The sequence below is a fragment of the Melospiza georgiana genome, chromosome 13, assembly GCF_028018845.1.
Source record: "Melospiza georgiana isolate bMelGeo1 chromosome 13, bMelGeo1.pri, whole genome shotgun sequence".
NCBI classification, from domain to species: domain Eukaryota; kingdom Metazoa; phylum Chordata; class Aves; order Passeriformes; family Passerellidae; genus Melospiza; species Melospiza georgiana.
In genome coordinates, this window is record NC_080442.1 from 10,453,024 (window position 1) to 10,466,484 (window position 13,461).

At 37.5% G+C, this 13,461-nt stretch overlaps 1 protein-coding gene across 1 annotated transcript in view; it reads left to right on the plus strand.

Moving 5' to 3' along the window:
• GALK2 (galactokinase 2) overlaps positions 1–13,461 on the plus strand; it is a 46,786-nt gene that overhangs the window by 14,948 nt on the left and 18,377 nt on the right. Inside the window, exons 6-7 of the mRNA XM_058033777.1 lie at positions 8,805–8,903; positions 11,628–11,780. Coding sequence (XP_057889760.1) covers positions 8,805–8,903; positions 11,628–11,780 — 252 coding nt within the window. The remainder of the gene's footprint in view (positions 1–8,804; positions 8,904–11,627; positions 11,781–13,461) is intronic.

Consider the following 13,461-nt stretch of genomic DNA (forward strand, 5'->3'; position numbering starts at 1 on the left):
GGGGAGTCATATTTGGCTTTCTCTAGACTGAGAAAAAGCTAAGTCAGACAGAGTGAAAAAAGGACTTAAACCTAACCTGTAATGGCACAGTGACCATTGGTTTCACTTTTCCCAAATTATGGCTCAGATGAATTAGAGTGTGGGTGTTAAACATTTTTAAACAGTATTTCAACAGTTACTATACCTGCTACTGTCACTGGTTTCAGTGGGAGAATAGAAAGGCCATCTGGAATCCTTTCTGCTTGGTTTCTGAAGCCTCTGTATAATAATGAAAGTGCTTGAGTTGAGCCCTTTACCACTCCTAATCCATAGCTGTCTGTGAGTATCCACACTGGTAGTGTGACTTTGAAATGAGCAACTTGTGCTGATAATACTCCTTAGGATTGGATTATAATTTATTTTATTTTCAAAATATTTATTTTTATAATTTATTTTCTTGATCTATCAAAATCTTTGATAGATACATGCTTGGGATAATTATGTAAGAAACCAAACTGTTTACACAAAAATGACACATAGATACTGTATTTTAAAGTACTCTTAATACAGAGAAATGCTAAAGTTCCTTTCTCTCTGTGGAACTGAAAACCAGGGTTCTTGTTAAGCTTGACTGTATGTTTGTAATCAAGGGGAAACAGAGTACTTTAGAGCAGTGGTAATCAAAGGCCATAATCTCTCATCAACCTAATTGATAACCTTCTATTTGAGCATGTTAGGGGGCAGACAAAGTCAAGCTAAGATTGCTGTGCTTATGAGGACATCCAGATACTATCTGACAAATATATTCCCATTCTGGAAAAAAGTAAGCATAATTACCTTGCAAAACATATATGAAGTTCAGCTAATTGGAATTTTATGTGCAAACTGGAAGCAGATGGTAACTTTCAGCAACCTATTCCTAGTCAAGATGAGATATTAAAAATAAAGGCATTCCTGGTGGTAAAAATAACATTAAAAATCTGAGCATCATTTTATACCTTACTAAATGAAACACAGTGCTTTATATTTCAGAAATTATTTTTATACCTGTATATATGTATATAAAATGTGCAAAGATTGGAAAAAATTACAGTATAACTAGAGTTGAAATATGATATATGATGGAGAATGTTTGCTTCTTACTGTAAAATACTCATCTTTATCTATAAATGTTTCTTCTGCATTTTCAGTCTTGTGTGTTGTGAACCAAACTCTGTAGAATTTAACAGAAAATCTACACTACATTTGCCATCAAATTACCAACATTATTTGTTGTAAAGGAAAGCAGCAGACTGTGTCTGACTTTTCAGATTAACTTGCTGAAATGCTAAGGAATGTTCATGGGGGGACCATTAATCTATTTCCATAGAGGGAGTAAATATATGCACAGCACTTTTGACTGAATTGATATTTAAATACTCCAGTTACTTAAATTTGCATGATGAAGAGAATTCTGGAGCACTGAAAATGACAGTGCTAAAAATAACTTATATTAACAAATGCATTTTCTTCATGGACCTTCTAGTCACAAACAATAAAATTTAAAACAAGAAGAAAAATGCCCTTTTTTTTAATTTTAAAGATTAGTTACCATTACTATTGCACTATAGTGCATAGAAAATCTAGCACACTTAACTTGGGCCAAAATGAACTACATTAAACCACTGAGGCAGATGTAATTTAATACTATCATTTTATGGAGAAGATTGCTTTATTTTGGCTGCTGTCGTTCTGGATTTGTGTATATCAAGTTTCTGTGTAATGTAGGGTGAGCTGTTCCAAAAAAATACTAAGCAACACTAATTCTGTTTTACTAACAAATATTTGCCTGTCTCCTACTCACTAATTGTCTTACTCTTTTAAGGGGTTTACTCTTACACAAGTTTACTTCTTTGAAGGGCTGTGGGAGATTGAAAGGGATTGATCACTGATTTGGAACATATTAACAGTGACAGTTATATAGGGACAAATTCTGTCACAGTTTACACACTGTCCAGACCCATTATTGCATGAGTCAAAATCAGAGCAGTTGGCCCTTGGCCTCTTTGTGAGCAAGAGGAATACTAAAGGTGAAACTCCCTTATCTGTCCTCATTCAAATAATTCATTAGGTTTCTATTTTTTAGGAATTTTTTTATAATTAAATGATCATCTGTTCACTTTCATTATTCCTAGGATATCTAAATACCTTTCTACATTTAGGTCTTCATGCTCATTATCACTAACATCAAACTGATAGAAAGTAAAATAAATGATGGGGCAACAGAGAATCAAGTGAGCTGTATGGGGTGGGCTATAATTTATCAGTTCTTTAACTTGAAAGACCAAAAAGACTCAGTTGTAAATCTAAACCTGAATTTGAGGTGTTTCATATTGAAATATAAGTAGAGAAAAGCACATATTAATGAAAAGTATCATTTTACTGAAAACTCACTTTTTCCATTAAAAATCCCAAACAAGGTAACATGATGCAGAGCTACTGATGAGTTCTTATTAGAAGAAATCTCTCCATCTAGAGTAACTACACATAAGGCAACTAATAATAAAAAATCACAACCTTTCTTCGTCAGACTAAATTATATCTCCACTGATATGATTTCCCAGATTAGACTCTCTGCATGCTGGATAGGAAATCTTGTGACTCAAAGATAAAACAGATTTAAGTGGTAGTAATTTCTTTCTTCGTAACCCAAGACTGACTTGCTCCTTATCAGGGAGAACCTTAAATTGTTCAAACAAAAAGCAGGGGTAGTTAGTAGAGTCTTAGATCAAAAGCTAGCCTAGGTCTGCACAGGGCGGGCAGCTGCCTGTTAGGGTGTTACCTTCTGCAGTAGGATACATTCTGGACAGACTTTAGAATTAAGCTTCTCAAACAAACAGCCTAAAAAATACCTTTTAAAAACTGTTAGTTTTAGATATTTCCTAGTGCTCCAACTAACATTGCCTAAAACATGTGAGCAGCTTCCTTAAGTAATTAATTTACATAAATTTCTTAAAGCTTAATTGTTTGTTAGTGAATTGTATGTATCGAGATTCTTTTCCTAGTGATGTGGCTTTATATTGTTTTAATTATAGACATTCGAATTTATTGTGCTGTATCTTTTTTTGTTGGATAAACAGAAAAACCCCAAGGTTAATATATCATGAAACTCATTGATTCTAAACATCTCCCATGGAAGCACAGCCAACCTGGCATGTGTACTTGCCAACAGCTATAAAAGTAGTGTTTGTGTGGATGATATTTGGCCTGGCATTCAAAAGCTGCAATATTTAGTGTTTCTTGACAGATCACCAGGGAGACTTCAAGGTTTTACTCACCTGCCAGCTACTGCTGCTGCCCCATTACGCTCATCCCTCCCCCGTGCTCAGAGGCTGAACAGAGCCAGAGTGGGAGCAGCTCTGGGTACTGCTAGGATAACTGCAGGTATTTCCAGTCTCCATCCCAGCTGCCCCACTCACCCACCTCCCTGCAGTCTGCAGAAGGGAACAGTTGGCTTCAGCTATGTCACTGCCAGGTTTAAACAAAGGGACTTTGCACAGATGTGGTCACATAATGACTCTGGCAGTCCAACCTCAGAGAAAGGGGTGGAATAGTAGTGCTGAACTGCTTGAGGTTGCATTACAATGTGTTTATGTTAACACTAATTAACACACATTTTATGTGGCTCATTTGTCACATTAGAATTGCAAATGATACAGTGACATTTTCCCTAAGGTGTCTAGGAAGTCTGCCTTTCTCCTTTCTTACCAACCAAGATAGTTAAACTGAAAAAGATTTAAGAAAAAGCCACATGGAACAATTAAAGGTACAGAATGACCACCATAAAAAAGCATGTTAGGACTCTGGAAAAAATCACCTAAAGGAGGACGGGTCAGAGATCCCTCAAATGATGAATTGAGTGGGTGGCAATCATTGTTTGTTGCTCCCTCAAGTGCTTAGAGCCAGCAGGTATGAAATAAAGCTAATCAGGTACACATTAATAATTAACAAAAGGAGACAGTTCTTCACCTGACAAGGTGTAGAAGTCCTTGTTCCTGGATCATCTACATGTTAAAGTTATGCATGAGTTAAAAGGGAGTCTGGACAAATTCACATATAAAAATCAGTTGTTGGTAACTAAGGGTGCAGAACTGATATTCAGCTTAGAGAACTCCCAATCACAACATAAAGTCCTGGGGAAATAAGATCTTTACTTGGCCTTTGGTCCATACTAAGAGCCCACATTCAATTACAAGATACAGGACTAGAAGTGGTATTGGTTTGATCCACAGAGGCTGTCTTTATCTTCATATATTCTATATTTTTATTCTGACTCAAGTCTGTTAATGAATTTATCCAGCTGACAAGCCCTTACTTACTTACAGGCACAGGCTCAGGCACATGCTGGGATTCTGGGGCTTGTCCTGGGCAGGGCCAGGAGAGGGACTCAAAGATCCTTGGGGGGTTCCTTCCACATCAGGATATTCTGTGATTATATGCACTTCCCTTCTTGGCTAGATTGTTGTGTTCTCTGGGGGTTTTTGCAGGGGGGGTCAGATCAAAGGAAACATCTCCTGATGTTTGAGATTTTTGAATTACTGTATTAAATATATCACTTTGTTTGTTTAATAGTGTAGATGACAGCTTAGGGCTTACTGTCTGCATGATATCATTTACTTGGTCTAGTTAGTCCTGTTGGAACAACTTCCTGAAACAATAATACAGAAATTCAGAGGGCAGTAATATGTGTAGACCTCACAATAGGTGAGCTAAGGAAATTTTTAATTTATCTAAGTAGGTTTTTTGCAGAGTCATAATGTTACTATTCAGACCCATTTTAACTATGATTTTAGTATCTCTCTGTTCCTCTTCTCCTTACCATTATATGAATAAGATTTTACATCTACCCTGCAGCTGTTTCCATGAGACTATATTCCTTACAGAATAAGCCACAATGCTGGAAATAGGGAGGGTTTTGAATTCTCATTTCATCTTTGTGACTGATTCACATGACTTTGAACAAATCATGTAAGTATCTGTGCTGTGCTGTCTCTAAGTTGAAGATAACAGCAGCCTTATAGGAATGCTTTTAAAGTAAACTATGTAAAATTCTATGAAGATTTAAATTGTGATTTACTAGTATTTTTGAAATACTGCTTTAGGGATGGAAAAGCATGCTAATGAACCTTGAGTGCATAGAACAAGCTATGTTTTGTGGCTAGCTCAAAGTGGTCTGTCATATGAATCAAAATGTGTGGGATGCAAGTGGAGTCTATGTGCAGATGGGGTTTATTCATTCTCTGTATTTCTCATGGTGCCTCATGAGGAACAAATATCTGCCTGAGTTCAGTGAGAAAACCTGTTCTAGGACTTCTGCAGAACTCAATTGCTAACATGGTCTATTTTATACACATAACAATTGTAACTGGAAGTCTGCCAAGAAGTGTCAGGCCCCTCTAACCTACCAGCCTGACAGGGGAACTGTGGTGCAGTTCCCCTAAATGTGACTGTGAGAATGCTCTGAGTTACTTCTCTGCAGAAACTTCAGTGCATACAGAAGGAAGTTCTGTGCTCAGGTATTGTTCAGGCAGATATTTGAGATGTTGCCAAGTTATGCAGTGAAATCTGGGATCAGAGAAGCTCTGTATTTTTACAGACATACACTCAAAAGGTATAAATAGCAGATGATCCAAACAGTCCCTGCCCTAAAGACCTTCTGGGTGTTGCAAGTTGAATGGAGACAAGGCATTGCTCTGAGACAGGCAAAAGCTATTTTCTTTTATTACATGGTTCTCACAGACTTTTTTCCTTAGAGATATTTTCCGTGGAAGTCTAAACTCTAAGAATTTGTATAGTAAAATGGGGATTTTTTCACTTTCTAGTAATGAAGTCACACATATTTACAGCATTATCATGTAGGAATCCCAAGTAGCAATTACTAATTAGAAAGAGGGGGAAGATACTCCTCATTTTACTGAGGAAATGGAGCCGTGATGAATTAAAGAGACTTTCCCTGACTCACAAGAAACTTAATGTGGAGCTAGAAATTGAGCCCAGACCTCCTGAAATTCAGTTCACTGTTTCAGTCATATGGCCATCCTTTTCCAAGTATCAAATATGTACACAAGGCTTTCCAGTTTAGTCTTCACATTAGTTTCCAATGAAACTTTGCCCTTTCACTCATTTTAGCAAAAGGCAAACATTTGCCCATTTGTCTCAATAGTAAGTAGAAACTGCTCTCTATACAATGACAATTTCCTCTCCATTCACATGCTTCTCATCCTAGTATTAAAGCCAGCCTGTGTCAGCAAGGGCCCGTTTAAATTAGAAACCAAATAATATTTCAGGGATGCCTTGGGCTGTCTTGTGGAGAGGGTTCTTTGCAACCCTTGCCAGTTACTACTTGGTGGTCCTGCCAATCCTTGCTAAGTTTCAAAACAGAAGTTGCTCAAGCTGGAGCAGCACTGCCTGCCCAGCATACGCAGCTGGACAGCTGGAGAGCCAGGACCCAGCAAGGCCTGCTGCTCAACCAGGCACAGTTCACCAGACCTTGTAAAGGGACAGGGGAGTGGCACTGTCCTAATTGTTAACATTCCTCCTCTGCAAGGCTTCTCCTGATACTCATTTAATAAGCCTAGGCTCATAAAGTCTAAACAATTTAGGCAATCCACTGGTAGCTGATGTGTATGTGGAGATAGAGATGCAGCCAGACTAAGTGAAGAGTGAAATGCCCCATTTCTGACTTTGCCAAGCTGTATCTGGCAGCTGCAGATGAAGTAATAGCTCAGGCAGCTGTACCCAAGGACAGAATTTATGTTGGGAGTACCTCAGGAGCTGTACTTCAGGCCAGGTTTGCACAGCCACAGCTCCTACTTGAGTGCACACGGCCCATCTGCCAGCATGGTTCTTCTCACACAGTGAGTAATACCCATAAACTCCAGTCTGAAAGCTCCTGCCAGTGGCAACAACAATTAGGGATGTGGTATTGCTGTGTTCTCAGAGAGACAAAAGGCAGGTTCAGCAGAACTGACTGAAACATGCAGGTATTCCCATGTCACAGAAACAGTTTTAAATAGGCACACCTTCATATGTAGAAAGGAGTGAGCATCTAGAAACTGTTGTGTCTGGAGGTTTCTTATTTTCTGTGGAGCTGTTTTTGAGTATTTTAGCCTTAAATGGGAAAAAGCATAATTGCCTTCATTAGCATTTAATTCAGAATTATTTTCAGCTCATAGTGGAGCAGGGAGATATGGTAACTAGATGTTAAACTTTCATTGATGGGATGAAGAGATCTGAGGTTTGGACTGGAAACGGGACTTAAGTGAACATGGGACAGGGAGGAAAAAATGAAGTTTCATTAACCTGGGAAATGGGTTTTGTTAAAAAGAGAGAGCGCCACAATGTTTCTATAGTTTCAAAGTTTTTATGGCTTCTCAAGAAAAATAAAAGAAACATTGTTTCAGCTCATCTTTAAAATACACAAAGGAAAGGCAGTGCCAAAAGGGAGAGTATTTTTGCTGATTGTACTCTCAATGTTCTCTCCTTAATGGTATTTTTCTTGTCTTTTACTATGTTTGAGTCAAAGAGATCCACTCTGCATAGTTTTAGAGTAACTTTGTTAATGTTTTTTTGATAACTTCTGCTTATCAGCCTAAGGCTTATTGGCCATAACTGCACTGTGAGCTGAGTAAATTGGTTGTTAGTGCATTTGCAAACAGTTCAGCCTGATTACATTCATCCAAGCACCAATTTTACAGCTGTGTCAGTGGGGCCATTAAAGGACTTGAGCAAGCAAGCAGGCAGGCACCCTGCACATACCTCTCTGAGCATCGTGATTTACTGCCTCTATCTGCTGCCTTTTACAGCTGTGTGCTGGCTAGTGTCCCTGTCTTGCTGCTTAGCTTTTTTCAGTCCTGTAATGCTGCATCCTTACTGTGGAATCCGAATCTGACTTTGCCACTGAAAAACGGCCTGTGGCTTTTCTAAAGTTCTTTTCCCATCTTCCTTGGGGTTACCTTGTGCTTAGAAAAACAAACTGCTAGGGGTCATAATAGGTGGACACAAATACTTTCCTCTTAATCCACTTCTTTTTGACTACTCTATGTTCTTTGACCATTTTCCAAAGTTTCTCTTGTGTTTCGTTTTGACTTAGCCTGATAGCTGAAACTTTACTGTTAATTATTATTTTTGACAGTTACGACATTGATATTTCACCCTCCCATAGTATCCTCTGACCTGCAGGTATTAGAATGCACAAAGATATACCCAAAATGGAATGCACAAAGGAATGCACATCACATACAGCTATGAATTAGTTCAGATAAGCAGAGTACAGTATCTCAAGGAGACACAACAAGCATCACTGACTTGAATATCTGCAGTGAGAAACAGTTTTGGAGTAATTCCTGATTACGGAATCAGTACATTAAAACAATCTGGAATAATAACTTGCAATTTTTTGCTAAGCTGAGATTCACAAGTAGATGGACTCATCTAATTAAATCAACAAATCATTGCCTATTGGGATGGAAGGATATGAAGTGCACAAGGAAGGTGGGGGGAGGACAGCTACAAGAGTTAAGTGTCTAAACAAGGATACTCTGAAAAGCATTTGGCTGTGGTGGGTCCTCTGGAGGCTGGGTAGTCGGTTCTTTTTTGCTTCAGAAAAAAAGGGAAAAGGGGCCATGTGGCATCCTGGTTGATAGCAGCATGTGTTATTTGACTTGTGAGAGATAATAGTGTCAGAACTCTGACATTGTTTCCTTCGTTTTCTCACTAATATGTAAGCAGAATAAAAGTATCATCCTTAACTGTGGCTGAAGGTTCACATGTTAATATTTTTCCAGGTGGAACTTGCAGAAATTTGCACAAAGAGCGAACGTTACATTGGCACAGAAGGTGGAGGAATGGACCAGTCAATCTCTTTTCTGGCAGAAGAAGGAACTGTATGTGTACCTTTGTAATCTAAGCTAACAATGTAGCATTAATTTATGTAAGCAAAAAAATACCTTCATTAGTATCTAGAAGAAAGACAAGACTGGAAACTGGAATACCCTAATAAGCAGTATAAGCACCATTGGTATACAAATGAATCAGGAATTAAATTTACAAACTTGGGTACATGGGAGTATGACAAGTTTGAATGGATATGATGAGGAAAATCAGAAATGGCAAGGACGAAGGAAAAGATGTGGGGGAAAGATGTACTCTAGAAGAGCACCAGGTTCCACTATTTGGCTAATTCATGCTGAACTTAGAATGTTTCCCATATAATGAAATCTGAATGGTCGGCATGCCTTGTATTCAGTGCAAATGGGATAATTACTACAAAAATGCTTTCTTGAAACTTCTTATAACCAAACAGTTCTAGGAAGTTTTGCCAGGTTCAGTTACAAAGACAATGGGGACTTTTTTTCACCAGTTTTGCTAATTCCAGACAATTCTGTGGTTGGATTTTGATGTAGAAGGCATTTAGCAGTCTTAAATGTGGTGACAGAAGGTGAACTAGCTGTGATAAACAGGGCCTGCCAAGTAATGCATGAGTGCTTGCAGAGGAATTTACAGTGAGGTTCATCTGCTGTCCCAGAAGGTGCACAGGACTGCAACTGTTCAAACCTCAGACCTGTCAAAGTACTTTTATTGGAATTAATGTAGTGTTTCATAACAACCTTTACTTTCCTTATGATTGTGGCATTATATCTCTACAGCTTTTGTTCCTAATGAGATGTCTTGGATTGCCTTACACAAAAAAACCCCTATTTCCTAGAATTACACCAAACATTTAATGCCATCATGAGACACATGTATTTTCAATTTCACATCACTGTACCTACTCTACACCTTTCCTTCATGTTTTTACTGTTAGTAGTAAAAACACAGTGACATGAATAATGAAAGAAGGAAGCAGCAGATTTTCCTACCATACACAGACACGATTATGTAAGTGGAAGCTTTTCTGATATATAGCAGTGGTGACCAAAAAGACAAAGAAAACGTTAGCACAGATGAGAAAAGAATTGTGAACAAACCAGAAAAATATCCTTGCTTCAGTGTATTTGCAGGTGAATGAAGCTTGAGCCACCCATCTTAAAAAAAAGAGAAAAGTACAGTAAAGGACACTGAGGTTTATCAAAGCTATTTTTTAAAATATGAGCATTGACTGAACAATTTAAAACTTTTTGGCTTGGAAAAGAAGAAGCTTTGAGGGTGATACTTTGAAGTTTGCAGATTCCCTAAACAAGTAAAGAGAAGGTAAATGGAGGATTCAATGTTTTTCATAACCGAAGAACTAATAGAAACACAATGACATTAGCAAGCAGCTTGTAAAAAACAAACAAGGAAGTTTGGGTTTTTTCCCAAAACATTCATTGTTAAATTGAGAAATACCATACATTGTGGAAGGCAGAAGTTTTAAAAGGATTCAAAAAAGACCTTTGTGGATACACTAAGAGAGTGTTAAACTGTATGTAGCTATCTAATTTAATAGATGTTTCTTCCAGTGTGAGTATAACCATTGTAATCTTTGCTTATGGGAATCTGGAAAAACATACTCCTAAAAAGATTGCTTTGTATATGTTCTATCTTTATATTCCCCCTAAATAGCCATTTATGGCTACTGTCAGAATCAGGACACTAGACCAGCTTAGTGGTACATTCTGGTCTAATGGAGCAGATCTTAAAGAGTATATTTAAATGTAAGCAAGTCTGTCTGTCTTGATAGGAATTCTGTGATGGGGTCCAGAATCTCAATGGCAGGGAGTAACACATATGCTGTACATAATGTACAAGCAGATTTGTCATTGTTTATTTAGCACTCTAGCTGCTCAAGGGACTCTCTGGGGTTGAACAATGCCAAAACCAGTAAGATGTCCCTGCTTGCACAGTTACAGTCTATCCTAAGAAGCCAAAACAGGGCACATGATTTACAACTTACCCCAGTGAAAAACCAGATGTGAATTTAATCTCTTGATTACATTACATCCTGAATTATTTAATTAATGGATGCCTAACTTATTCCATGAAAAGGTCACAAATGTTGGGAACATCTTACACAGCTTGTGTAAGCATGTGTGAAGCAAGGCAGTCTCTTATGTCAGAAAGGAGGAAACAGTAACTACGTTCTTACACTTAGTTTTATTTAGTTTCTTGGTTTGATTGTCTGTATGTACCATGATCACTGCCTCAAATCAGTCTGAAAATGTTGGTCCCATACTGTACCTCAGTGTACTAATCTTGCTGCAGTGCAAAATGAGAGGACTGAGGGGGAGATGGACAGTGATGAAGGGGCAGGGAATGCAAAGCCCCTTGTTTCTAGGAGCATGCACATTAGCTTCAGCCAGGCCTGGTACTTCTCTGCAGATCAAAGTGAAACTGTTGTCTTAAACAGGCAAGAAAAATAGGTTGGGTGGGGTTCTATAAAATGCTGAAAAAACCCAAAGACTTAATGGAAACATTTTAAAATCCAGCTACAGGGAAGGGTTTGAAGTGTATGTGTAACTTGACCAATGAGGTTAAATCTCTTTTCTTCCTGTTTCATGTCAGTTTTCTTTCCTTAACTGTGCCTGGATTTTCAAGAGAAAAAACATGCAAATTTGCATTTGATTTATAGAACTAAGTGCACTGTTAGCTAGTAGTAAATTAAAACTAACCATTCATTTTTCTTTCAATAGGCCAAGTTGATAGAGTTCAGTCCACTGAGGGCAACTGATGTTAGACTTCCAAGTGGAGCAACGTTTGTTATTGCTAACAGTTGTGTTGAAATGAATAAAGCAGCAACTTCTCATTACAATATTAGGGTAATGGAGTGTCGGCTGGCTACAAAGGTAACACATGGCTTATGTCAAACTCTAATGAAACCTTCATCTAAATATGTGCTTTCTTCCACTTCTGACCAGTTGTGTCTTTAACACCTGGCTAGGTGCTACTCTTATATAACTTTTCTTTCCAGAACCAGACACTTCCATATGCAGGAACAGAACTCCTGCTGAGCTTAATGGAAGTACAAGGACTGTGTCCTTATATAGAAGATTATGTGATTTAGTTCTATTAAATTATTTTTATTATACTTCAGTGGAGGAAATAAGTCTATTTTTCAGAAAAAAATATTCCCAGTTAATAAGATAGACTGTTTCTAATTAAAGCTGAATAAGCTGAATAATGACAAATAATGGAAAGCAACCACTATGGTCACATGTTTATATGTATATATGGCAATAGATGTGTATTTTCTAGGATTTAGAAAGCATCCAAGCTAGTAGTTGAAGGCCTGGAAGTAATATTAGAAATGCTGAAGAGCAGTATGTGTCTCAGCATAAAGTTCAAAAACAGGCTTGAATGAAACCCCAACATTTAGGGTGTACTGCCAGTTTACAGCTTGAAATTATCTCTAAGGTGTATGGAAACTGAACAGGGGAAATCTAAGTTCTGCTTTAATTATGGATTTTGTATGTTTAGGAGCATGTAGGTGTAGGGTTTGATTTGAGTTCTTCATGAGAAGACAGTACATTTTTCTTTGATAAGAGTAAATGAGGAGTAAGCATAAAAATTCACTGCAGTTGCACCAACATAGGGTGCTCTAGGAAAGAACAGAATGTGGGTCACAAAGTCTAGAAGAAAGCTTTGAAATGCAATATGGAACTCCTTGCCACAGAATATCAGACCAATATCTGATCAATATTCAAAAGTACTTTGAACATTTGTTGGTGTCATGATTCCATTAAAAATATTTTTTTACAAGTTTTAGTTAGTGCTAAAAAAATAATGGAAGATCTGATCAGACATTGACAAAATGTATTAAAAAATAATGTGCTGCAATTTTTTTGAGGAGGGAAGCTAGACTTCAGATGACTTTTTAAATGGGCTTTAAACTCAAGTATCAAAGGAATAGTTGCATTTCCATTGTATCTAAGATGTGGTAAAACAAATAGCATCAATGACCACAGTTAAAGCTGTTGTCACTGAAGTTAATAAGATTTTTAAGCCATTAAGAAAATGAAGATAAGGACCTGCCTATTTGTTAGTTCTGTTATAACTGATAAATCTCTAATTTGGGATTGCTAAGAGACAAAATATATGTTTTTAAGAGGAACTTCTTTTTTTTTTTACAAAAGGAATAGAGAGCCTTCACAGATAATCCATTCTAAAAGGCACTGTACAATGAGTGCATTAAGCTGTGAGAGCTTTTGAAGTTATTGTTCCATATACCAGACTTTGTGAATTGAATCACAGTTTTCTAAATTGCTTTAAATTATTAGTCCTGTACAGTATACTGAAGAGGTATTAAGGAAACATCTTTTCTTTTACATTTCTGTTAGCTATGATGCAATCTTTAAAAATGCACTTTTAGCAGATGCTCGACTGTAAGGAGACTAACAACATACACCTGTCTGTTTTTAAACATATGCTACCCAGATGGAAAGCTGCACACACTATAAAAATACATTGTGCCAGGAAAAGTCTGTCTTTAGGAAGAGGTCACAGTGGGGTGAAGGAGGGCAGGTATGT